This window comes from Esox lucius, chromosome 24 (assembly GCF_011004845.1).
Source record: "Esox lucius isolate fEsoLuc1 chromosome 24, fEsoLuc1.pri, whole genome shotgun sequence".
NCBI classification, from domain to species: Eukaryota; Metazoa; Chordata; class Actinopteri; order Esociformes; family Esocidae; genus Esox; species Esox lucius.
The window spans coordinates 10,672,550-10,699,538 of NC_047592.1; the positions used below are offsets into that span (position 1 = coordinate 10,672,550).

General features: G+C 46.3%; 1 protein-coding gene across 2 annotated transcripts; it reads left to right on the top strand.

Moving 5' to 3' along the window:
* The first annotated feature begins 1,398 nt into the window (after positions 1-1,398).
* frem1a (Fras1 related extracellular matrix 1a) lies at positions 1,399-26,987 on the top strand. Of its 2 annotated transcripts, XM_010890268.4 has the most exons (37): positions 1,402-1,520; positions 9,134-9,586; positions 11,005-11,099; positions 11,516-11,826; positions 12,071-12,267; positions 12,499-12,822; positions 13,001-13,109; positions 13,404-13,535; positions 13,624-13,968; positions 14,160-14,302; positions 14,967-15,163; positions 15,293-15,383; positions 15,481-15,648; positions 15,989-16,197; positions 16,800-16,893; positions 16,990-17,242; positions 17,611-17,814; positions 18,130-18,315; positions 18,532-18,728; positions 18,857-19,082; positions 19,245-19,389; positions 19,670-19,811; positions 20,008-20,200; positions 21,404-21,668; positions 22,006-22,423; positions 22,513-22,714; positions 22,805-22,949; positions 23,201-23,330; positions 23,615-23,687; positions 23,771-23,920; positions 24,061-24,299; positions 24,521-24,568; positions 24,666-24,866; positions 25,018-25,149; positions 25,590-25,705; positions 25,788-25,873; positions 25,970-26,987. In XM_010890268.4, the coding sequence occupies exons 2-37, from the start codon at positions 9,368-9,370 to the stop codon at positions 26,170-26,172; spliced, it is 6,588 nt and encodes a 2,195-aa protein (XP_010888570.2). In that variant the 5' UTR covers positions 1,402-1,520; positions 9,134-9,367; the 3' UTR covers positions 26,173-26,987. The 2 variants fall into 2 exon arrangements, with proteins under 2 accessions (XP_028973079.2, XP_010888570.2); XM_029117246.2 differs by lacking the exons at positions 22,513-22,714; positions 22,805-22,949; positions 23,201-23,330; ... (7 more) ...; positions 25,788-25,873; positions 25,970-26,987 and having other exon boundaries at positions 1,399-1,520; positions 21,404-21,693; positions 22,006-22,091.
* Positions 26,988-26,989: the final 2 nt, after the last annotated feature.

The window sequence follows — 26,989 nt, forward strand, 5'->3', positions numbered from 1 at the left end:
AAAATAATAGTAAAAAAAAATGGGGACTCCTTTAATCCTTCTCAATAAGCAAAATCCAGTCAGTGTTTGAAAAATCAGCCACTGATCCTTCCTTCAATTCAAAGATGCAGCTGTTCTCCATGATTTAATGAATGCTTTGACAATAATAAAAGCAAACAGGGAGGTGGCTGTTGCCAGGTTGTGATTACCTTGTGTGTGTGTGTGTGTGTGTTTGTGAGCTTTAAGAGGTGAAGCTGGTTCTATTTACATACATCTCACACAAACTGAATGTGCCAATGGAGCAAAGGGGCCACCAGCAGTTTCTCAGGGACCAATCTAGCAAAAATACAATTTTGCAGTATACCCACTAACAACAGTGTGGTTGCATTTTAGGATGTGTAACTTTAAAATGTTTGAATACATATTAAAGAGAATTTTTTTAAGGGGAGGTAAATAGTTCAGTGAAATTGTACTGCTATATGGTTCATTATTTGGAAGGTCACGACTCAGGTCAGGGGAGATGGGTTGGTTCATTTCTGTAACAGGTAAGTTGTTGACTGTGACTGAGGACGCTGGGAGTGGCAGGGTTGGCTGGTGGTCACAAGGTTTGAGCCAATAAACAAAAGACTGCCGGTTCAAATCCCACAGCGGACAAGCAGATACATTTTTTTTATCCTGTCAGTTTGTTGCAATAAATAAAAACCTGTTCTTCATACTTACCTTGTAAAAACACCTAAGAAATAGTGGACAGAATCTTAACGCGAGATATAAGCTACTTTAGACCAGAACTAAGTAGTGATACGGATTCCCGTTTTTGTTATTCTGTTTGTACATTGGTGAACGAAACAGTAGTCCAGGAAGAGAAACAGCCCAAGTGGTTTGCCCACTTTTGGCCTTGGGAGGAAGCTGTTCATTTCAGCCAACCTGAAAACACAAGCACTTGAGACTTGAGGTGTGTTTTTATACATCCAGATGTTCTCACTATTCTGTAATTAGGGTTCAAACAGCCTTGACACGAAAAGTTATGAAAATAAACACATAGGGGTTGCGAGAGGGGAGAAGAAGGACGAAAGATATCAACCGAGATAAGCAACAAAAGGGGACTAGTTTTCCGGCCTGTTTTTGTTTGTTTGTGTAGTCTTAATCAGATATTATTGTCAGCCCGCTGGGTTCCAACTGCACAGCCCTCGGAGCACTTAGAGGGACTCTTTGATCTGAGGCCCCACTGTTTGTCTTTGAGTCTTTCCACTCTGATTAGCCTCTCTCCTTTTTTGGTCAGCTGAACCTTCTTCTCAACCTCCCCTTCATGACACCAATGAGGGATCTCTCGCTTGGACGCGCACACTCAAACCCCTTTCCTCCCTCCCTCCCTCCCTCCCACCCCTCCCCCTCTCCCACACATCGTTGGGTGTGGATTGACATTAAGGAGTAAGCAAGGTTCTCTGTCAAGGAGACAGTTGCTGCGCAGAGCAAAGGAGAGAGCGGGGACGGAGGGAGCTCGCTGTGGAAAAGAGAGGGAGACCAGGCTGTGAACTGAAAAGGTAAGGGAATGTCTGCCTGCCTGTCAGCCTGTATGCCAGCCTTCCTACTTCAATGGTTGGCAGTCGGTACAGCTTTAATTTGGCCCTTAGGGCAAAGTATGTGAAGGAGCTGTGAAGAGTATGTAGTGCGTGTGTGGCTGTTTCCTTCTTAAATACATAGGTGGGATCTATAGAGGTCTGGCTTGTCATTTAACATCTGTGTGAGTGGGTAAAGAAGTAAAGAATAGAAAGAGTGATAGGACCAACAAGATCGATGCTCAGGATTTGTATGAGTTTTGTTGCTCTGGGAAAAGTGCTAGTAGCATGTTACAGGTAGGTTTTGTTGGAGCTAACTAAAGATGTCAACTTACCAGGAGGACTAGAATGAGCTCAACAGACACTATCCTCCCACCCTCAACAGGCAAACATTTTAAAAGCATTCTCAAACTCAACCAAAATAATGTATTGTTTCTCTGAGAAAGCTGCCTCTCGAAGCAAAAACAAATATCACACCATCATGGTTGTGCAAACCTCAGTTAAAGAGTACATGCCTTTGGGCATCAGTTATGGCACTTCAGTCTTTTATGCTGTTGTTCAACTCTATGGTCCTGTTCACACATTTTATTGTGTGTCCTACAGTAGTCAAAACAGAGATCTTCAGTCTTCTTCACTGTCACTTTTAATGAGCGCCTGCGCTAAATGGTTCATATTTCAATGTTATAAACATACAGTACACCAGGACTTGTCAGTTCCTATGTACTCTGCTATTTAAGTTATAACATGGACACAGATTCCTCATGTCCTCAGGACTCATGTCCTCCCTTTGTATCTGTTTATTCGACTGAGACTTCGCCCTCTCTGTCTTTACAAAAACCCTGGGAGTCGTCATCCCTTGGTTGTTGGATGCACATGCTGGCCGGTAGCCAAGTGCCGGCTGGGGATGTTTAGACTAGAGAAGAGGACTATTTTCCTTTTGTCTCTCTCTCTCTTGTCTTGCCTCCTCTTTCTTTGAAAATTGATGGCCGGCAAGGAGCCTGTCATTAGGAGGATGAGAAGAGCTGCAGTGGTAGCAGATCAACAGGCATTGCCAGCTGTGGAGAGGAACTGCTTGTCAAAGGGAAGAGCCACAATTATACACTTCGGTGAACACCGCAGCTGGGCCACAGGAGTGATCGGTGGTGTCAACTCGTCTTTGAAGAGTTGCAGCGGTAGTGAGTCGGGCTATCTTCGTGCGACGGACTCTTCAGGGGCCTGGGTGCAAATCTGAAACGTTGATAAAGCACTCTCCTACACTGCGCCACTAAGGGTCCTATTTGAAAGTGAGGTCCTCAATTGACGTCACAAGATCCCTGTAGCAGAGATATCCTCTTAAACCTTGCCCCAGAACCTTTATTTTGCAGCTGCTCTAACTAATCCTGATTTTACAGTGCCATTAGAGCCCTTACCAATGAGAAATGAGGACCGGATTGCTTCAGCGAGCACTAGGCAGTACACAAGTCACCCGCTGTAAGATTCCAAGTCGTAGGATGGCATGACCTTTAAGTGACCCACGGCCCACAACCATGTGGACGCAGACACATAACCACGTCACGGTTTAAAACGCAGCCTCCTCCCTACTGTGCAAAGACAAGAAGCTTGGGGGGCATCGCAACCCTTTTCTCAAGTCTGGTCTGGTATTTCCATTTGGCCTGGCACAGTTTGGCTTAGGCATACCGATGTCCCAAACAATGATGCATAATGTCTGTGTAATTATTAAAGATATTGTGGACTGAGACAGAGCAGACATCCGGACTGCATTGTGATCTGTGATGGGCATGCGATGAGCGTGTGATGGGCATGTGATGGCCGTGTGATGGGCGTGTGATGGGCGTGTGATGGGCATGTGATGGCCGTGTGATGGGCATGTGATGGGCGTGTAATGGGTGTGTAATGGGCATGTGATGGGCATGTGATGGGCTTGTGATGGGCGTGTGATGAGCGTGATGGGCGTGTGATGGGCGTGTGAAGGCCATAGGGTTGTAGCCCTGAGTTGATGAAAGATGGATTATATCAACCATTCTGATGGGCATTAAAGTTCAAACCACGTGCATTAAGGCCACCCTACATCTGACGCCAGGCAGACACACTTTATGTTTTTTCACAGACTCAAGAAGAATGTCTTTTTTGCTCTGATTTGTGTACACAGCTTCTAACCAAGACACTGTCTGTTTTTCAGACATGGTTTGAACAAAACAGTAATTATATCAAACCGTCTTCAAGCCTTTAGTGACTGATAGGTATTAGGCTTCCATTATCACTGTGTTTTTTTTAGATTCCGGAAACAAAGATCACAGCTGAGCTGCAAGTGAAGCTTCCACTGGAGCTGTCAAGCTCCTTCCTCAAACTATAATCACAGAAATGTAAATATACAATAGACGAAAATATAGAGAAATGGCTCCATGATTGAGTTATTTAAGAGGGGTATAGATCCATTTAATGTTGTACTGCGGTTAGTCTTTTGACAAATTCATTTCTGTGTGACTGACGTCAAAAAAAGCCTATCCTAAACATGATCATGTTTTTCCCGAACCCACACTGAGTCCATCCAACACTAGTGCATTGAACCTGCTCCAAACCTCCCTGCAAACGCCTCCAACAGAGGTTAACCTTATAATCAGAGTCAAGGTTTTGGAGAAACATGTCGCGTCTTGCTCTCAGAACAATGTCAGCAGTTTTTGCTGCTGGTAAGATCATGTTTATCTAGTTTTGAGTGGATAACAGTGTCTGAAATGTGTGAGAAGCTTACTTCAGTGTCTTAGAGTTTTTCTTTAAGTGTCACTTGAATACACAGTCCTATATTTATCAATTGATTATCCAACAAATCCTTTGGAGTTCATCTGTTGAATAAGGGTCTGGGTTGGTAAATGTTGGTCACTTCAATTTATATGAATCTAAATTTGATCTCACCTTTTTCTTAATTAAGACGCATTGAAGATAATAAGAATATTGAAAAAACTGCACATTCCTATTGGCGAATTGTACAGTTCTCTGTAAGTGAAGAATATTTTCAACAAAAATATGTCTATCTGAATGTTTAGAGAAGACCAAAGTCTACCTCCACACCTGAGGTAGCTAGAGTAAAGAGATTAGGACTAGATTTTACCATCTGTGAGGGATAGCAGATAATCAATCACTGTCTTACTCCCATCAACATTTAAACACTCAAGTAGTCTCAGCACATACTAGCTGACATTCTTCACCCCCATCAAAGTTAAAAGACCTCCTTCACCACACAGACCTCTGTTAGCTTTAAAGTGGTCCAGTTCGTTAGGGCAAGGTGAGACGTTTTGCAACGGAAACATTTTAATTAGCGTGTCTTATTGGACAACTTCAAGTAATCCCTACCTGTTTTAGTCACTTTTTCTTATTTTAGGGCCAAATGAAAGAATACCAGACCAAAGGAGTGATGTTTATCCTGCTAAAAGCCTCTCATTGTGGGGATGCAGGATATGGAGCCTGGGGCAGACGGTTCGAGTGGGCGGTCAGCGATGGGAAAGGTCCCCGGTGTTAAGCTGTGCCTTAAATGCTGGGGAATTTGGCCCTTTCCTCCTCTAACAAATGGGGCCTAATCCTCTCCAAGTCGGGGACCTTGAATAAACGTGGGCATATTAATTTGTCTCAGAACGGAAAGAAATGTACTGAAGCAGGGAGGGACAAGGGCTATCCAATAAAACAGCCAATATCCGTTTTCAGTTGAGAAAAGTATTTTAACGTTTCCCCCCGTTGCGTACCCTGATGACTGTCACACGGCACTGAAACAACCTTTTGGGGAAATCCGAGAAGGAAACAATCCAACATCCTGGTCCAACCATCCATGACGATGGCCCCTTCTCCCAAAGCACATGGTGTCTCTTTTCCTAGCTAGTCGGTTGAGTTTTGCCCAGGGAGTGTATACGCCGCAAGGAATCTCACTGGCACTGTCCTACAAACTGAAGCCCGCGGAGACATCTTGAGAATGTCCTGGATGTGTTTGTGCTGCAGCCTCTTTGCCAATTCAGACAGAACCTCCAAATCTGGGACCTGGCTAACACAAATCTAATCAGCACATTAAACAGCCCTCTGGGTCTGGTTCCGGCACCCAGTCAACTTGATCCTGTTAGCTCGGTTGTAGTGAAGACTGCATATTGGAGGGGGCAAGTCATGCCTCTTTTGGGTTGGGCTGGGAAGTAGGCCTGTGAACTGGAGCCGGAGGCAGCGTGCCCACGTGCCAAAAGCTAACACGCGGAGGAGCATCTGGAAATAAGCAGGTTGCGTCAGGAATTAGTTGGTCATTACCAACGATTGGCCCCTAGCCGTCGGGCTCAGGCCCAGTTCCAAGGTCTCAAAAAGACCAATCATCAGTGTGGAATTACAGAGACTGGTGTTGTCCTCGTTTAAATTAAAAGGCCTGCACATGTCAGACATGTTTCAATGGCACAAGGTTCAGGTTGGTGTTTGGAAGTGCTCAGTAATGTGAGGGCGGCCTTAGATTTCAGAATATCTGTCCAACATGGGTCATATTAAGCGGGGGGGGGGGGGGGCATTTCAAACCATTTGAATTGAGGCGCTTCAACCTGAACTGTATTACCGGAACATAACTGTGGTCACACGTTAAATACCTTCAGGGATTGAACACAGCAGTTGCACCTCCCAATTTGTCATGGTGAGCAGGTCCACCCAATCCATCCTGAGAGTCCAGCTTTACACCAGAGTCCATACAGCCCTGTTAAACAGCAGCGCAGGAGGTCAGTAACATGTGCATCCGTGTTGACGTGTGAAAAGCATGATGCCATGAGCCAAACATCCAGACACGTAAAACAACGCCCATTAGATGAGGGAACGGTTTCACACACATCCCCTTACATATGTTTCTAGGTATAGACAACATTTTTTGTAACAGTTATGGGGGTGGGGCCAATGGCCCCATAATTTTCCATTGTCACAAACATGACAACATTTTGTTAGTTTAACTAGCATTGGTTGGTCACCCTGATAACAGGCTAAATTGCTCCCTAGCTCAACAGAACCATGTTTCGTACAAAAAGACAATCCTCTACTTCCTGATGTCACCCCACTGGCCTGTATTTCTGCCCGACTCACATATATCCAATATGTTTTATAGGACTGTCATCAGGTAAGTCATCTGTTCTTGGCAGTGGGTGAGTGTGTGTGTTTGTAGTTTTTGTTAACGGGTTAGTGATGGAGAACCTCAGGTCTGCAATCAATATGCCCTGGTGTGATAGCCAGTTTCTGTTTGTTTTTTGATATATATAGTCAATATATTGTCTCAGGATCTGGTGTGAGTTAATGTAATTTTTAAAATTTTTCTTCTCTCTTCTCTCCTTAACGGTTACATCTATTGTTGACACTGATTGAAGACAGATGCATTTGTCTGGTCTGGAGCAAGTGTGTCTAGGGTTGCAGAGCACATACCTAATTTGGGAGAAGAGCTTTTAGAGGTGTATTGTAGAGGATGGCAAATAACAAGGGATGTAGGTAAGCAGAGGCTTAAAAAGGAATGAGTAAACAAAGACATGTCCAGGACTGCAAGACAGCTTCCAAACTCAGGAAGAGACAGAAGAAATCTGACTCCTAGCTCGTTATTACTTTAATTTCCCTCAGGGCTTTTTAGTACTTCCTCTCTGTTTTCTCAAAGATAATCTACTCAGGGAAAATGTTTTTCTTGGATATTCATTGCACAGTAATTATTCATAAATGTCATTGGTCAACTCTCCGGCAGCTGTTGCTCAGCTAAGTCCTCATAACTTGAGCTATGCTCTGGTTGAAGTCACATTTGTCAGAGCAGACAGGATGAAAAAGAGGTCAAATTAAGTCATTGAAATCAGTGCGCTGCATGGTACCTGCGTTTAAAAGAAACAAGTATTCACCAGAATTCACTAGTATTCAAGTAAATAGTTCACAGACAAATCAGTGGTGTAACCTGTAAATGTGGAAATTGTAAAACTGTGCATTTAACACAAGCTTAAGTCCAACAGAAAACATATGGCTTTTCAAAGTTGCGATGGGACGTGCAGAGGAGGGGGACGCCCGTGTGCGTGTTTTAATGTGTGTGTGTTAGTAAAACAGAGAATGTAACAGCAGAGACAGAAGTCATCTATCACAGCACTGATGGGTAATTAAACTGCAAGTCCGGGGAAATGAACTGTGTACAGCATGTGTTCAGTGACAGCAGATGAGACAGGGCTCTCCCAGTCAGTTCAAAGCCCGAGATGGTCTCTTTCTAGTTGTTCTCATCTCATCTTCAGAGGAACAGGCTCATTAAACATCACCGAGAGGCTACATTGCCACCAAGGCAATGAAGGTACCACCACACTCCTGAAAGAGCCTGAGAAATCAGCTGAAGTGCCAGTTCACAACAGCTATCCATCAGATGTGAAGTGGGAAAAATACTTCAAGATGCTTTATCAGCATTATCATATAATTGATTGCATGCAGAGTGGTTTGTCCAGAGTACTCCCAGTGAGGAAATTTTTAACAAAATGATGTATGGTCAATATCTTAAGGTCACAGGAATGTTTGTGGAGACAGAAATCAGCGCTGCCTCCCATCCTATACTCCATAAGAGCAGGTTGGGTTTTGGTGTTGAAGGTGGAGACGTTATCCAGAAGTCTGCAAGTCAGATAGAGGTCAAGGGTCACAGCTGACCTAACTTGTTAAAATTATTTTACTAAGGTAACCTGAAGAGTATCACAGATAACCTTTTATATGATCTCACAATACAGGTGCCAAGTTTGTTCCACAAAATAGTACTTCATGTAAGACTGCTAGAAAATATTATCATTACTTGGTCCCGTTCAAACTCTAAACCGAGAACAAGCAACATTCTATGAAGGTACAGAATTCTCTTCAAAACAGAGAGAGTATTTGCTTTCTTGGAGGACTCATTGACTGGACACAGCTTGAGAATCTTTGATTCCGAAAACCATTTAAAGTGTTATTTTCCCGGAAACCACTTCAACTCCTCGTAAAGAGTTGAGGCTAGATGCCAAATGAAGGCTCTTGTCAAAAGACCTGTGACCAATTAAGACTTTGTGAGCAGTAGTCTCACATAAGGAACCCCATTATTCCTCTCATGAGAAAACCTACGAAAGTATCCTACTGCAAACAAGATTCCTGCTAAAGGGTGACCATTTCTATGTGATGATGGACAACACAAACTGATAAAACACAAGTGTTCCTCCAATATGTTCTTAATATTCATATTGGTATTATTAAAATATGATGAGTATTAATCTAACACTAACCCTGTTCCTAACCACCTCATGCTTAAACCGCGCCTTAAATTATGAAAATGTCTTACCAAAAGAACTGTGAAAAAAACAAAAAGCAACATTTGTGGTTGCAATTTTAAAATAGAAAACTAAAGCCAAATGTGCTGCTGTGGAAGCGGAGTTTGTTGCTATAGGTGTTAGTGATGACCTGGACAGTGGGGAATTTCTTCCTGAAAGAAACTCACTAGTAGCATTATATTATGTGTACTCAATATAATACTCGGTGCTGTATTCAAAAGTTTTTATATACTTTTAGTTAAAGTGAACCCTATGACAATGGACTGTAATTCAATTGAATTAACTTTTCTTTGATTTACCTTACAGCCAAAAAGGCAATACCCCTAAAGGACTACAACCACAAAAAACCCCTCACACAATCTGCCACACCAACATCTGCACAGCAAACAGAACCGCAGAGTCATCCTGGAGTCCCTAAAGAGCGGACTACTCTAACTCGCAGTTCTGGATTCAGACCCAACGCTGGCACCCGTTCCATGAGGAGACAAGAGAAGGGCTTCCGCTGAGTCAAAGGCAGCGCTGGGTTAACGGAGGCGGACCATGCTCCTCACACTGCCCATGCTGCTGCTGGTGCTGCCTGGAGCCTCTCACAGCTCGCTGGTGAAAACGAACCTGGGGCTGAGGGTGAAGAGGGGCCGGTCGGCGTGCCTTCAGGAGGGGGACCTCCAGTTCCACATCCCCCATGTGAAGGACGCCTGCAAGGTGGAGGTGGTGCTCAATGAGCCAATCACGCAGAGGGTGGGGACTCTGTCGCCTCAGGTAACGCGGCACGCTTCCGAACTGCACATGTCACAATTGTTGTTTGAGTTGTCGGCTGAGCAGGGTTTCATTCCAAATAGGTGGTGGTAGGACATACTCTGAACACAGAACCTCACAATGTCTATAAGCTGTCTTGTCACCTGTAAGTTGACTTCTCACCTGCCTGGTTGTAGTGGACCTTTGGAAAATGTCCAATTACAACCTTGAATTTAGAACTAGAGACAGACAACTGGCCTGGGGAAACTAGCAGTAAAACGCTAATAAACGCTAACAACTCTTTACACATTGCCCCAATTGCTGATCCTAAAAACAGATCATAAACCTGTTGTATTAAGAGGTTTAGGTACTTGGGGCCACGGGTGGTAGGTGGTATGTTTCTGAAGCAGCTGGGCCTGTTTGCTCTACGTTCAAGGGGAGGATTTCCTGATTCAGATTAAGCCTGTTCCTGGACTAAAAAGGACATTTAATCCAGGGTCCCAATTAAGGATGATTTATTGTCCAAGTCAAAGTTTGGTTAGTGTCCAGGAAAATGGCCCTTTTGGGCATGGAAGTAAATCATTCTTCTTTGGAATTTGATTACAAAAATGCAGCCGTAATTTGTAGAAGCAGACAGACAAACTCAACCAAATCAAGCAATGGATGCCATTAGTAATTAGCCTGAATCGGATACGTCTGATGTATAGCAAAGCGGGATATCTGAGCATTCTGTGTCAGACGCTGGACATTAATTGAGCTGTGGTCTGCCCTCTGTAGGGAGAGACAGGCAGCCTCCAGGTTTAATGAAGGTCTGTTGAAAGAGACTGGGCTATTCCTCGTGCCCTCCCTAATTGCCTTTGAATATTTGAAAGGACACGAGGTACCCCTACACAGCCAGAAATGTGCCACTCTTTCGCTTTGGCTATTGTCCTGCCCTGTCTGAGACCACAATGACAGGTTTTCCAAGCTTCAAATGGGCCAGTTATGTACATTGATGTGATGTTTGTTGTAATTGAACAACAGGGTCATGTTGCTACCAGATGATAGGACGAAACTTCTGGTTTGGTTGCCTACCTCGATTATAGTCACTGTTGAATTCCATGTTGTTTTGGAGTTGTTCCATCTTGTCATCTGGTAACAAAATGCCATTCTTGTTTAATTAAAGTGAATATACTCTCAACAATCAGAGCAACGTAACTCTGTTTCGTTTCTTTAATTCATTCTTTGTTTCTTTTAGTTCTCTCCACCAGTCACCACAATAAAGTGTCAGATGATTAATTGGTACACACCACTAGTTTGAATGTTTCTTTTTGCTGGATGCGAGAAAACTTTATTAGCATTCTTGGCTCGGGCTACAACTTCAGATGCCAGCACTGCCTATAAAATGTTAATTGTGAATTCTACTTTGGGCATCTATATTAATGTTTACATTATAACTGTAGGTATTTGACTGCCATTACCTTGCTGATGAGGTGAAGTATGTTCACAACGGCTGCCCCATACTTAAGGAAGATACTGTCAAACTCCGACTCTACAGGTATCTATCCAAACTGTACTCAATTGGGTTTTAGGGTTGAAGGAATTAAGAAACTAAATGAGGTTATGTAAACAACCTGCAGCTAAACAGAGATATGTGAAAAGGGAATTTAAAAATGGCCACTTATCTAACCCAGTGGTTCTCAAACCTTTCCTGAGAATCCCCAGCTGTCTCTCAAATATATTGGAGCCCTGAACTAGCTCACCTGATTGAAGCTGCCAAGGACTTGCTGATGACAAGTTGATTCAGGTGAGCTAACTCTGGGATACGCCTAATACACGGAACAGCTGGGGGTCCCCGGGAGAGGTTTGGGAACCACTGACCTAACCAACCTATCGGGTTCCATGTAAATGGACCCTCTAACAATGAAGCTACAGTGGGCTAACTGCAGAATGACATTATGGTGTTCTCCATAGGTTCACAGAGACAGAGACGTTCACTGAGGTCTTCTCACTCCGTGTGGAGGTCATGGAGCCCGACTGCAACATCATCAAACCAGGTCTCAAGTCGCTGGTGGTGCCAGAATTCTACGGCCTGTCAGACACGCTGGACGGAAATGTGCTGTCCTTCCACTATGAGAGGATGACCAGTCTGGAGTGTAGCATCCACGTGGACACCCATGAGACCCACTTACCAGCTCATGGTCAGCTAGTTACTGGAGAGCCGAAGCAGCTGGAAGCTCGAGGAGATGAACCAGAGAGCTTCATTCCTCTCCGCCAGAAGCTAGGTACACTATGTGATATTAGCAGTATTTAGTATAATATTAATAGTCGTTTTAACAAGTATTATGGCTGCTTGGTAGACTGGAGGCTCTGAGTTCTGGAAAAGTAGAGTACAACATGAATCCATATGAACGCACGAGAAAACAGTGGGACACATGAACCCCCAAAAATCCCTTAAGGGTGGTTAGTCTTCGCGACTGACCCCTGAACATTTCCTCTAAGCTTCCTCTTCCTGTCCTAATGACACAGATAATAAGGCCAGGGCCATGTGTAAGACTGAAGACTGCCTCAGGGGCCTGAAGCTGGCAAAGGTTACCAAAGTGCCCTGTGATGAGTTCCTGCTGATGGGCCTGAGGTACCAGCACATCGACCCGCCCTCCCCAGATGTAGATTACATCGCCATCCGGCTGGACCTTACTGACACCAGGAGTGGTGGCATATACCAGGTGTGTTATGTTACATCCCAACATTTACATTTTCAACTTTTTCTATTTTTAAGCATTGTATTCTTGAGGTAATTCAAAGTACTGTGGCGCTGTTATTTCTACGAAAGCCTTGGTCAATTTAACTTAGACTATTCCCGAATGAAAAGACCCTCAGTTAGCATTGCATATTGGCACGACCTCACAGAAGAATGTCTTTGTTTGTTTGTGTTTACGTTTGCATGTTATGTCCAGTCCGAGCGAGTCTGGATACCGATCCACATCACCGGTGCTGTCCACAACCAGCCGCCCAAGCCAGCATTCATGTCCATGTTCCTCCTGGAGGTAGACCAATTCATCCTCACGCCACTCTCCACTGCCACCCTGGACGCAGATGACGGGGAGACCCCCAAGAAGCTCCTGGTGTTTAACGTCACCAAGCCCCCTTCAGAGGGTTTCATTACTCATCTGTCGGACCACACTCGGCCAATCTCCTCCTTCACCTGGGTGGACCTCAACGACATGCTCATCGGCTACCAGCCGCCCAACTCATCCCACACCCAGCGCAGGAACTATGAGGTGCCCAATGCTGTTCCCTTATCTAGCACATCACAGTTCCAATATTGAAAGGCAATTCCCATGTCGTTTTATCAAAGCCCAATGGGGAGTGCTTAATTTGAGCCGGAGTTGGCTATACATTTCAAAGAGATCTTGGAAGTTGGAATGTCAAATTTTCAGTTGGTGTTCTCTTCAACAGGCGGAATTTGAAGTACATGACTTTTTCTTTGAGAAAAGCCCCCCCATTGTGGTCCATATGTCCGTCAGAACAGCAGACACCAATGCACCCAGGGTGTCCTGGAACATGGGTGAGTGTCAGTGTCCGTATCCATACAAATGTATGAATTCTGCACAGATTATATGATGGTTCTTCCACAAATTAGAATATTCAGATCAGATATGAGATATCATCTAAAAAATATATTTATTGTGTCCACCCCATGGCAAAAGGTGTCGAATTACAGAAATGTTTTATTGAAACTGCAACATCATCTCTACTCCTGTATGTGCATTCGAAGACCCGCGGAGTCACTGCAACCCCTGGATAAATTCAAATGTTGTGTAGCCCACCTCCATGTAAAGTTGCCCACCCTTTCATCTAGGTCTTAGTCTCCTTGAGGGTCAGTCTCGTCCAATCACGTGGGACCAACTCCAGATTGTGGACAACGACAACCTGAAGGCCGTACGCGTCATCACTGTGGACGGCCTCCAGCATGGCAGATTAACGCTGAAAGGTGAAATCGTTATTTCCGTGGCATCATGACTCCATTCCACTGGCTTCCGTTCATCGCAACCATCCCATTGTATATCTGTAATCTTCAGGCGGCAAGGGATTTATGTTCACCGTGGCGGACATCCACGCCGGCGACGTGCGGTACCACCACGACGACAGCGACACCACCAAGGACTTTGTCATCTTTCGAATCACGGACGGTCGCCACCAGACCAGGCACAAGTTCCCCATCAACATCCTGCCCAAGGATGACAGCCCACCGTTTCTCATCACCAACACAGTTCTGGAGCTTTCTGAGGGTCACACAGCTCTGCTGAGGGGATCCGTCCTGCAGGCCTCGGACATGGACTCCAGCGATGACTACATTCTGTTCAACGTCACCCGGCCTCCACAGGCTGGGGAGCTCATGAAGATCCCTGGTCCTGGACTCACTGGTGAGGAGAGGAGAGTAACTTGCTGGATGGCACACAGTGTTGTAAAAAGATTTACAGCTATAAGGCAAAAAATTTAATTAAACTGTTTTTTTCTAACTTAAAAGTATTATATCTAAGAATGATTCATTTGGTTCATACAAGCTCGTGTTAATGTTTGAAATTCAAATGGTTTTCTGACTTTTTCCACTCAGGGTATCCTGTCAGCCGTTTCTTGCAGAAGGATCTGTTCCACTCCGTGGTCTACTACCGCCATCTAGGGAATGAGGTGTTTGACGACTCCTTCGAAGTGGTGCTCTCCGACTTCCATGACCCACCGAACCTTTCAGAACCTCAGGTGTGGAGAAGAACTAGATTTTAACAGTATGAATCTGGATTCATAGAGTTTACCTGAAAAAGCTACAAGCGACTTAAACCTTGTGTTATGTAGGCCTGATGATTATTTCACCAAAAATACTTAATAACTAATTTGATCCCATGCTACTTGGATCAGATGTAGCTTGGATCAGGTGTATATTGGATCCAATGATACTTGGATCAGGTGTAACTTGGATCAGGTGTATATTGGATCCAATGATACTTGGATCAGGCGTAAAGACAAGATTGTAAATTAAAAATAATTTATTTTCATTTGGTCAGGGCCAGTGGTGTAACTACAATAGATTGTGATGGGCCCATGTGCAAACATTTATCATGAGCCTGTCCTGCCAAAAATATACTTTTTTGAGCATCACCTTTGTACTTAAATGTATATAAAAAATGACACTTAAAAAAGAATAACCAGGATTGTGATGAGTTGTCATGCAAATCAACTCAAGGCCGATTCATCCGTACATATTTAAATCAAGCATGTTTACCAACTCTACGATGACCAAGACAGGGAGTGACCAAATGGCCAGTACATGGGCCACCTCACAGGCTCACTGTCCCTTCAACACCTGGCACTGTGATGCACGATCCAGCTCAGGTTACTCCGCGGTCCTAACCTGTCACCTTGTCAGGTCATCGTGGTGCACATCAACCCCGTCCCTGACCAGCCACCCAAAGAGGTCCCCGGCGTGACCCGGTGCCTGGTGGCCAGGGAGACGGAAGTGATCCACCTGACAAAGAAGCAGCTCCACTTCACCGACCCAGAGTCGCCGGACAGTGAGCTCACATACACGGTCACCACTCCGCCCTTCTTCGTCCACACCTATGGGTGAGGATCTCACTTTCAGTTAAGTCAGCCATTTCCAGGTCTTGACACAGTCAGGGAAGACGGACACCACTGCCACTGAATCGATATGCAGACCCAGTGTGCACAACGTACTGTTTTCCTCTTGGGCAGGGGTCATGATGCCGGGAGGCTCTTCCTGGTCGACAGCATCCCCACATTTAGAAAGGACCCCGACGCACCCGTGCTAAGGCTTTTCACACAGGTAAGCTCGGATTCACTTCCTCACAAATCGACACAGTTGTCCAGACCGAGATATTTCAACGGCTTGGTGTGCTAATCCGTGCTCTTCATCGTTCCAGCACGCTGTCAACCACATGAAGGTGGCCTACATGCCACCCAGTGTGGACATTGGGCCTTACCCACAGCACATCCAGCTGGTGCTCTCTGTCACCAACCAACAGGGCACCACCGTGCCTGGCATCTGCTTCAACATCACAGTGCTGCCCGTAGACAACCTGGCCCCAGAGGTACAGCAATATACCCTACAGTATATGTAGTGTTGTATATCACAGCTACCAGTTAGGCTAGCTAGCATTTGAGTTACAGTTGTTCGGTCTTACAATCGTGCTGACATAACTAAACTCAAGCTACATCAGTCACAAAGTACCCAGCACTAGCTTAAGCAGGTTTTAGAGACCGAGCGAGGGATAGTAAGACTTCATAAGGCTGAAGTACCAACTGGGTTTTCTTCTCAGTTGGTTTTTAAATTGGTTGATTTACATAATTTGAGTAGAAGGATGAAAGCCGGACAGGTTTCATCCCTTCGGGCCTTCCACTGAGTGGTCCTCGTTCATGTGTCATTGTCAGGTGCACATGAAGTCGCCGTCGGTGGACGAGGGTGGGGAGTGCTTGGTCGGTGTTCACCATCTCCAGCTGACTGACCATGACTCCATGGAGGACCAGCTAAGGGTAGAGCTGAAGAAGGAGCCCCAGCACGGAGCTGTTCAGCTGGATGGCTTCCCCATGAAACCGGGCCAGTCCTTTACTGTTCGCGACCTGAAAAGCCTAAAAGTTAGGTCAGATATGATTAATGACACTTAATTCCTTGCACTGGTGAGCACAACAGAAGTCGTGTTAAGTTTGGTCCTGTTAATTAGCAGCTTTCCAGTGTACTCTTATACTGTTTAGAATGTATACCCCATGAATTGCTTGATTATGCAGCATCATTAAATAGTGATATAGGAGCAAAACTGTTGTATGATATCAGTAAAACGTGGGAAGAACCGGCTTTCACAACAATGAAAGTTAAATGGTTTTTAGCAATTGCATGTCGGGTGTTTCAATTACTCAAACATTCAATTTGGAGGCAAATCTGCTCTGAAGGCAGACATTGAGATTAGTTGACTTAATGGAAAGGGCAGAGCTTGCATTTCAAACCCAAGAGGATATGTGACCTCAGTTAATGATTGTCCTTCCCCTTAACCCTAACCGTTTTACTTAAAGATTTAAATTGAGAGACTTCAGAGTGAGAACGTAAGCTCTGCCCTCTCTGTACAGTCAACCAATCACATACATGTTTGCTTTCAGGACAGGTCTGCCTCCAAGGCATGTTTGAGTAATTGAAACTCTTTTAGCGATCAGAATTATCTAAATACATTTGTGGTCGCTTGCTTGTCAGATATCGTCACGACAGCTCGGAAACGGTGGGAGATACCATTGAATTCATCGCTACGGATGGGATCAACCCAGTCGAATTTGTTCTGGAAGTGAAGGTACCGTTGCTTCCAAATAAACGAAAATGTGGACACTAACAGTAATATGAACATACTATTTGCTGTGTGAGACACAGACCATATCTTTGACAACAGGTGACACTGGTCAATGACGAGGTTCCGGTTCTCATGCCGGACCTGAAGCCTGTATTGGACTGTGCAGAAGGACAGGAAGTCATCATCACCGTTGAATACATCTACGCCACCGACGTAGACAGCGATGACGGCGGTCTGACCTACATGATTGCCCGGCAGCCACACCACGGCGTAGTGCGCAAAAACGCTGTTGTGGTCGATCGCTTTGTTCAGGCGGACATCGTAGCGGGGATTATCACCTACAAGCACACAGGTAGCCTATTGGTGCCTCCTCACGTGTGTCATATCATATGTGACATACTAGACCTCCCAATCCACCACATGTCCTATTATTAATGTGGTTCAGAAGAATTGGGTGTCAAAATTATTGGCATCTTTGGTTTTAGTACTTTGTGCCCCCTACCCTTGTAAGGGTAATGGCACAGAGGTTTTCCTAGCATGACCCTACATTTTTCTGTATTTATGTTTTTATATAATTTTACAGCCCACATTAACCCTAGGAATTTTACACTTTATTTTTGGTTTGTCTTGGCGAAGAGCAAAAACAACAGATTTTGAGCATGTTATTTATTTCCGTTCACTGGCACTACTGAATACAATCATGTGTCTTCTGACTACCAGGAGCAGAGATTGGGCTAAGCCCACGACACGACACCATCACGTTCGTCATATCGGACAGCCAGGCAGAGAACGCCCCGTTGTGCTGCGGTGGCCGAGGGGACACATTCAAAGGGCACCAGACATCCATCCAGGAAAGCCTGCCTCTGTATGACCTGAAGGTCACTGTGTTCCCCGTGGACAGCCAGACACCTTCTATTGGTACAGGTAGTGCAGAGATGCAGTCACAATGTTGCAGGAACGTTGCAGCGGTGCCTAGGATTGTTTTTCTTTCTCCTTGTGGTTCAGATGGTTGTGATGAAGATTGTTAGCTTTATAAAAGGGTTTGAGACCAAACTTTGTTTTTTCTCTTTAACCCCTTTTGCCAACACCTGATACAGTAAGGATACGCTAGTTGAACCAAACACAAAAGAATTGCAATTGGCCAACCAACATCAAAACAAAATGTTGGTCAAAACATTCTAGCGACTTCCGTGAATGATGAATGAACGTCTTCAATGTTGATGTTCCTCTACTTCCAAGGAGAAATAGTTGTGGTGGATGAGGGGGGTGTGGCTCCGATCACTGCAGCCCACCTCAGGGCCTTGGATGTGGACACTCCTCTGGATGTGCTGGTGGTCAGTCTGGTCGTTCCTCCCCAGTATGGTTACATTGAGAATACGCTGCCCAGCCCTGGCTTTGAGAAAAGCAACACAGGCATCAGTATTGGTGAGTAGCTTAACACCTTCATACTTCTCCGTGTTGCTGCTTTTCTACCTGTCTTTATATAGTAATGCTGTCAACTCAGAACAAACAATTAAAATTAGGTATTTATTAATAAAAGATACAAAGCTTTTCCTCTACATGGAGACCATAAATATTACCAGCAGCTGTTAAAATACGGGACTATTCCACCTCAGCATCTCGCCTCTGGTCTCTGCTTAGCCTCCTTCTCCTACGGGGACATCCTGAAAGGACATGTGAACTACGTCCAGTCCAGACACCAGAGGATCGAGCCAACTGCTGACCAGTTCATCCTCTGCGTCTCTGACGGGAAACACACCTCTGCCAATGTCCCCTTCTACATCCTCATTAGCCCCATCAATGATGAGGTCCCGGAGTTCCTCGCCAGAAACATCACGGTGAGTCGGTGAAGCTGTTATTTATCCACACCGAGGTCACCATCAGTTCCAATCCAGGAAAGTACCAGGATGGGCTGAGTTTTAATAAAGACATAAAGACTAATTTCAACCTTATCTCCACTGAAAAGGTACAAGAGGGACACATGAAACAGCTGGATCCTGCTGTTATAAATGCAGTGGATCTAGACATCCCTAAGAACGAACTGAAGTTCAGCCTGATCCAGGCCCCACAGCACGGTTCCATCATGGGCCGAACGTATGGCAGCGGTCTGCCCCCTAACGGAGGAACCAACCACAGGCATTGGGACGCTGAGGTTCTGGTCCATGACTTCACCATGGAGGAACTAAGAAACGGTAATGTACACTGTCCATTAGAAAGTCCTCGACAGAGGATCTTCTAAAATCAACACAGTAGCCTGCATCATTCTTGAGCTTGGTTGTATCAGCTATGGCATGGGTTGACACCGCAAATAGACAGTCAGTGGCAGTGATAGTCCACTCTCCCTTGGTCTTCAGGTATGTCCCTGATGTACATGCATGACGACTCTGAGAACATGGTGGACACCTTCACCATCCAGCTGACCGATGGCAAACACCAGCTCCAGAGACAGGTGACCGTCAACGTCCTTCCAGTCAATGACGAGGAGCCTCGGGTTGTAAGGTAACGGGACCTGCCAACCTTCCATCCTCAAGGAGCGTTTCTGTTGTGTCCTAACCGCAAGCTCCCTTGTAGAACGCCTGAGCGCTACACCACAGTCTCCCCGGGAAACAAATCTGTTGGCCATCATCTAGCTTACAAAATGAAATCTATGCGTGCGGTGCCTGACATTACGGTCTGACATTGCAGCTATTTATCGACGTAACAGCATTTTCCCTAACCTGTGATGCAGCGCAGGACATCTTTAAAATGAACCCGCCTGTGAATGACTCTGGCCTTGTAGGAACAACGGCCTGGAGGTGGAGGCGGGAGACGCCAGGCTGATCTCCAGTGCCAGTCTGTTCGCCCAGGACGGTGACACCCCTTCCCAGGAGATCGTCTACATGTTAGAGAAGGTTCCTACTCAGGGCCTCCTGCAGGTTAAGGTTTGTACCTTCTCCACACCTCCGCTGCCACTGTTGAGACTTCAGATCCCACAGTACAGATGCCGTCTTCCAGCAGTATGTGTTGTTTCAAAAATACACTAAAGGCACCGTTGTGACAAAAGGAACATTCCTTAATCCCTATAACAGGTGTGTATGAGTTATACGTGTTCCACTCTGTTCTCTCCTGGCCTCTCAGGTAGGCTCTGATTGGGTGACCCAGTCCGCCGGGATGACTTGCACCCAGGAAACGGTGGACATGAATCGGCTGCGCTACCTCCACACGGGTCCCCTAGGGGCAACACAGGACTTCTTTACGTTTCATCTGCTGGACGGGAATAACCGCTCCCCCGCACAGCACTTCCACATCTCCCTCAAGGACATGGAGAAAGGTTTGTGGCTGGCAGGACAACGCTGGTTGAATTTAGGTCACAACGCTGGTTGTGACCTAAATTCATTGTCACTGACGTAGCCTGACATCAGTTGGGGGCTAGCTTCTGTGTCCAGAACCTCTTCTAAGCATGGCAATAAACTGAAAATGTGGATTTGTAAAGTCATGGAAAAATTGTGAGTTGTAAAAATTTAGAGTAACTGCTCGACTAAACTATTGCAATTCATGAACTGAATGGTTTGAGCCTTGGACGCTCATTGCCGGGAAGCATTACAGCATTGAGACTGTTTGGTGTCTCTACGAGCTTGGCACAGATCTGGACACAGAAAGTTTTATCCATTTTTCTTTGCAAAATTGCTCAAGCTCTGTCAATTTGGATGAGGACCTTTGGTGAACAGTAATTTTAGTCCATTTCGACATATTGGGGATTCGGGTCCAGGCTTTAACTGGGCCACTCGAGAACATTGATCTACTTGCGCCGAAGCCACTTGTCTGCGCTTTTGGTTTTTCTGAGATTTAATCTTCACCCCATTCTGGTTTTCTTCAAGGACCTCTGTATTTTGCTCCATTTATCCTTCCCTACATCCTGACCTGTCTCCCAAGCCCTGCCACTGAGAGGCATCCCCATAGCATGATGCTGCCACCACCATTCGTCACAGTAGAAATAGTGTTGTCAAGACAAAGTGCTTAGCGTTGAAACCAAACAGCACTATTTTGTTCTCATCAGACTATAGAATCTTAATTCACATGAATCTTCATTGTCACAATCCCATGAAAGCCACTTTTATGAAGCACCTGGGCTATTGTTGCAGAATGCATTGTGTCTCTCAGCTCAACAGTGGAAGACATAGGAATATAACGGCCTCCCTGACTAGTGCCTTTCTCACGCGGATATTCTGCTTCATTGCATCGTAACACAGGGTGTGAATACTTATGCAATCAAGGGGTTTTCTTTTTTGCATTTGTAATTAATTTAGAAAATGGTTAGATTTTCACTGACATTATGGCCTTTTTTGTGTTGATCAGTGGCAAAAACTCTCAATTAAATACATTTTGATTTCATGATGTAACACAATAATGTGGAAAAGTCACAAATATAGACATCTGTTCATATGTCAAGCAGGGAACTGAAAACTCAGTTGGCATAATTAGCTGACTAGTTAGCTAACAATCAGTTGTTTTCATTCTTTATACCAATTTTCAGGAAACATTGCCATCTTTGTCAAGCCGGTGAAAACCAGCCGTGGCGAGCGCGTGATCCTTACCACGGACGTTCTGTTGGCGACAGACGGTACGGACAAACCCGAAGAGCTGCTCTACATCATCACGGTCCCACCCAGACACGGCCACATGGAGTACATCAAGCACCCCGGAGTGGCCATCAGCACCTTCAGTCAGATGGACATCGCTGCCAACCTGGTGGGCTACGTCCACGACAACCGAGGCACCGCACAGCTCGAGAGACTACAGTAATAGCAACCACTCTTCTAATCTGTACGACACTCTTTGGGTTGCCTTACTCCTGTACTTACCAGGTTAATTAACGATGAGTCCTACTGCCTTACACTTGCCCTTACCAGGTTAATTAACGATGAGTCCTACTGCCTTACTCCTGTACTTACCAGGTTAATTAACGATGAGTCCTACTGCCTTACACTTGCCCTTACCAGGTTAATTAACGATGAGTCCTACTGCCTTACACTTGCCCTTACCAGGTTAATTAACGATGAGTCCTACTGCCTTACACTTGCCCTTACCAGGTTAATTAACGACGAATGTCAAATTCTCTTACCCCGTCATTACCAGGTTTGTCATCAGCAATGGCAAGACCACCCGTAACGGCACCCTGGAGATCTCGGTGGAGACCACGGACCGCATTCTGCCCTCCCTGGTGTCGAACAGCGGCCTGAGAGTCCCCCAGGGCTCCTCTATGGTGCTGACCCCCCAGGCCCTTGCCCTGTCCGACCCCGACACCCCACCCGCTGACCTGACCTTTGTTGTGGCCCAGCCCCCACAGTATGGCGCCCTGCTCCGGGGGGGGGTCCCGCTGGCTGCCGGGGGCAACTTCACCCAGTGGGACCTGCAGGAGCAGGGGGTGACTTACACCCATAGCGGTGGCCCCTCGGAGATCGACCGCTTCGCCTTCACGGCTTCGGATACCACCGACAGGGGCTTCCTGCTGGAGGGGAGGTTGCAGACGGAGCCTGTGGTCTTCACCATTCAGGCAGGACACCCTTCATCTGCATACACACGTCCAACCACACACTAAGGGGGTCTTTGTCGGTCCATAACAGACGCAACCCTGCATTTCAGATCGAGCTGTTGGACAGCACGGCCCCGGAAGTGGCGCAGCTGCAGTCTCTGTGGAAGGCCGAGGCCCTGTCTGACGGTCGCTACGGGATTTACCTGTCGTCCCGGGAGCTCAGAGCGCAGGACGCCAACACCAAGGACGAAGACCTCACATTCCACATTCACAGACCGCCATACTTCGGATACCTGGAGAACAGTGCGACAGGTGGGAGGGCGGTCGGGCGGGTGGTCGGCGGTCCTAACTGACCCAGGTGTTCTACAGGCACAGTTAACCATTGCTCTGTGCTTTATGCAGGCAGCTTCGTCCAACAGCGTTTCACTCAGTGGGACCTGAACAGGAGGACCATCGTGTACGTTATAGACCCAGCGACGGAAGCACTGTCAGACAGTCTGGAGTTCAGAGTTTCTGACCCTCTGGGGAACACCGGGCCCTCCCACACGTGAGATGCTACTCCACACACCACACAAATACCATTAAAAGGGTTCTGCTGCATATTAGGTTGTACAGTCAGCGGAGGTAACACACATGACACGTGACACTTTATAAAGATTTGATAAATGGTCCCCAACAACTGTACTGCTCATAATGAAAGACGATAGCGTTAGAGTCACGATGAACCCACCTGGAGAGGTGGGACTCCTGCTTGGCGTGTGAATGGAAAATGTGTTCCCCCGTGGCTGCGTTCTGCAGGCTGGAGCTGAAGTGGTGCCGTGTGGAGCTGGCTGGGTCGGAGTACCAGGCTTGTGAGGACGAGGGCGCCGTCTCACTGGACATCCTACGGAAAGGCAGCGTGGCTGACTCCTCCTACATCACCATCAAGGTCTCTCATCTTTCTCATTAATATTTTTTGTCACTTTGGGGCAGATCAGTTGACAGTCTGAATTTAATTTAAAAAGACAAGTTAATTATATATTTTTTATACTTGCTCACACACACAAACACAGTGCCAACGGCTTCTAGGCTCCAGTGGGTTAATGAGAACGCGTGTCAGTCTATGCTTCTGATGGGTCACGGTGCTGCGACTGATATTGACTGGCAGAGCGATGCCTTAGGGTGAGATGAATGTAACTGAACTGGGGGTTTCCTTCTTGGTCGACGCCTTAGGTAAGAGAAGGCACCGCGACCGCTGGGAAGGATTTCATTCTGAGCCCATCCAGCCTAATCCAGTTTGATCCGGGTACGTTGTGACTTTGTAGTGAGACGCTGAATTACCAACACCGATAGGGAGACCGGTGACTCAATCCTCTGCTCTTCGCGAAGGTGTTTCTAAACGGAGCTGGCGTATAGAAATCACCCAAGACCATCTGGAGGAGGCGGAGGAGACATTTGAAGTCGTGCTAGTGGCCCCCGAGGGAGCCCTGCTGGGCAGCACCTCCAAAGCTCTGGTCAAGATTAGAGACGCAGGAAAAGGTGAGTCTTTTCAAAAGGGTCCAGCCGTATTGGTAAAAGTCACCTTCACCACGCTTCCCAGTCACTTGTTGTGTCCCTATCCTACAGGCGCGTCGATATGGCTACAACATTCCTGACTTTAGATCTCTGTGCCTTTCCAGGACAATGTGGAGCCGGTCAGGGCCCTGCGAGCTCCAGTCTTGGGGGAAAGCAGGTGCAGGCCGGGCCCTACCCCCAACACGGCTCCATTCACCTGGAGGCCTTGCCTCTCGCCCCGGTGGACCAGCAGGTGACCTGGACCCTGGGCGATGGCGTCTCCCAGGCGGTCCCAGCTGACGTGCACGCTACGGTGCCGGTCGAACCCAGGAAGATTCTCAGAGTTGTGGGCAACAGAAAGGCTGTGAGTTTAGACTCTGCAACAACCACTGTGCTCACTGTGTCAAATGAGTCCATAAAGACTACAGACGTGGTATGAATAGCAATAGGCATACGCGGTATATGGCCGAAAACAACGTGACCAAAATACATTGTTTCTTTAAACAGCTTAGCCGTGTTATATTGGCCACATACCACCCCGCCATGCTGTATTGCTTTGGCATAATGTGTACACTGTTCTTATAGATTGCACCATCGTCAGTCCATCGTAATGGAACAGACACTGTGTTCACGGTAAGCTCAGGCTACAACCTTTTGGCGCTAATGTAATTCAACACAGAATCCAGTCCAATCCGGTGCATTTACTCACTGCCTCGGTCTGTATCTGCAGTACCACGGGATCACGTCCTTACGAGTGGAGGATGAGACGTCTCCATCCCGGAAGGGAAGGAAAGCTAATATTCAGGTGACCAGCAGGGGGCGGCAGTGGGCCCCCCAACCATTGGCTCTGAATCAAAAGCCTGTCCCTGTCCCTAAAATGAACGGTGACAGTCTGCTCCCACGTTCAGAGACAGCGCCAGCCACCGTAAAGGTGAATATCACAGACGTTTTCTGAAAACCGTCAGCAACCACATCAAGAGGTTTGGATGTCTTGGTTGAACTGGTGGGAAAGAAATTTGAAGAGGCTGAAATCATTATAAGATGGCCGAAAAAACGTGTTACTTTGATGGTTTTGTCCTCAGGAGCTTCCAGGTAACTTTAGCCCTAAACCCTGTGTCCCAGGGCTGATGGGGCTATTGCATTTCAACCAGAGCTCAGGCCGACTCCACTACTGCAACGGGGTCTCCTGGAGGCCTTGGGCACCCACTGATGAGGTAATCGGAGACAGACCATGTCTGAAATGGAATGAAAATGAAAAAACTATTGTAGCATTATAGTGCTGTAGGTATTATTATAAAGGCACATATCATAGTCAGACATTACGGACTAGTCCCATTCTTATCATAGTCAGACATTACAGACTAGTCCCATTCTTATCATAGTCAGACATTACAGACTAGTCCCATTCTTATCATAGTCAGACATTACAGACTAGTCCCATTCTTATCATAGTCAGACATTACGGACTAGTCCCATTCTTATCATAGCTATAATGGTAATAGATTAGGGACGTCCTCCATTTATATTACAGTCAGAGTATGGACCAGCCCCGCTTCATATCTCAACATTCTAATCCAGGAAGCCAACAGTCAACAATTATTTCGTCGTTCAATAACAAATGCCGGCATCATTCGTTTTCCGCTCCACCCAACAGATGGTCAGGGGTCAGGCGTGTGGTAAGGGCTGGACCTATCACAACGGCTACTGCTTCCTCCTGAGCACCGAGCGCAAAGCTACGTGGAGCACCGCCTTCAAGGCGTGTCGGGAGAGGTGAGAACCGGATGGGGACAAGGAACCAGCGTGCTATTTTGTTGTCGGAAACCATCATTCCATGTTTTCCTTCTCATTTCAGTCACCAAGCCAGTCTGGTGAGCATTTCCTCCAAGGCCGACATGGACTGGTTGTGGGACTTCAGTGAAAGGAAACCGTTCTGGATAGGTGAGGCATTGCCTTTCTACCACCGTTTGGACTGACGGGCTTCAGCGTGCCTGCTTTTTTTGTCTAAGCTCTCTCGCGGTCCCCTCCGTGTCTCAGGCCTGAACGACAGGGAGAGCCGGGGCCGCTGGGAGTGGGCGGGCGGAGAGCCTGTCACCTACACCAACTGGAGGAAGAGCCCAGCCCGGGGGACGAGGAAGGGGACCAAAAGGTGTGTTCTGGTGTGGAGGAAGGCCAAGTGGCAGCCCAGAGACTGTAAGGCCGGCAAGGGACATCGCTACGTGTGTTACCTCAAGACGTGACCCACAAGGGGACCTCTACGTCGGATTTAGAACCGGAGCGGCTTCGTTTCCATTCGCCGTGGCGACACGAGAGGAGGCGAATGGCAGCAAAGGCCACACATTTAACCAATCGAGTCCCATCAACCAATCGAAAAGGTACCCAAAGGACATGTTTTCCTCTTCTGTTACTCTGGCGCGGCTGCAATACAGTACATCTGCAGTAAATGGGGGCATTTGTTTCCAGTTAAGACATGAGGTCGTTGGTGAATGAGGTATTTCAAATGCAGTGTCTATTCAAGCGACGGTCGTTTTAAAAGGGACAGTTCATGCAAATGAGCCTCCAACGCTCAGTGGAATGACCATGTACAGATTCTGTTCAGCTGTGTAGCATTGTTCACAGCCTTACTAGATACTGGTAACTGCTGTACTTGTCATTCTGCAACATTTAACGTCTAACAGATTGTACTGTGATGCATAACTCGTAATGTGTATATTTTAAGCATTATTTGATTAAACCGAGTCAGTGGGAGCAAGGTTGTATTCAAATAGCAACACTGTATTTTTTTGCTTTTCATACAGAATTACTGTTGGATGAATAACTACATGACTCAGGTGAATCTCATCAAACGTGAAACCTCATGGTTCTAGCTGTAGTCCCCATTATCCCACGTAACTAGTCACAGGACAGTCATCTGCTGTGGAACGTGTAGTTGTGGGATCCCTTGATACATTCATGTAATCTTTACTACTCAATTATTGTACAGAATTGTATTTTCATATTCCATTTAAGTGTTATGATCTGTGTGTGTGCCAATATTTCATGAAGTTGTATATCACA

Bases quoted from the DNA above. Each gene is read 5' to 3' on its own strand.
- frem1a (XM_010890268.4), top strand. From the start codon at position 9,368: ATGCTCCTCACACTGCCCATGCTGCTGCTGGTGCTGCCTGGAGCCTCT. The intron at 17,243-17,610 runs GTAGCCTATTGG...TCTGACTACCAG, and splicing joins TATCACCTACAAGCACACAG to GAGCAGAGATTGGGCTAAGC. The intron at 19,812-20,007 runs GTTTGTACCTTC...CTGGCCTCTCAG, and splicing joins AGGGCCTCCTGCAGGTTAAG to GTAGGCTCTGATTGGGTGAC.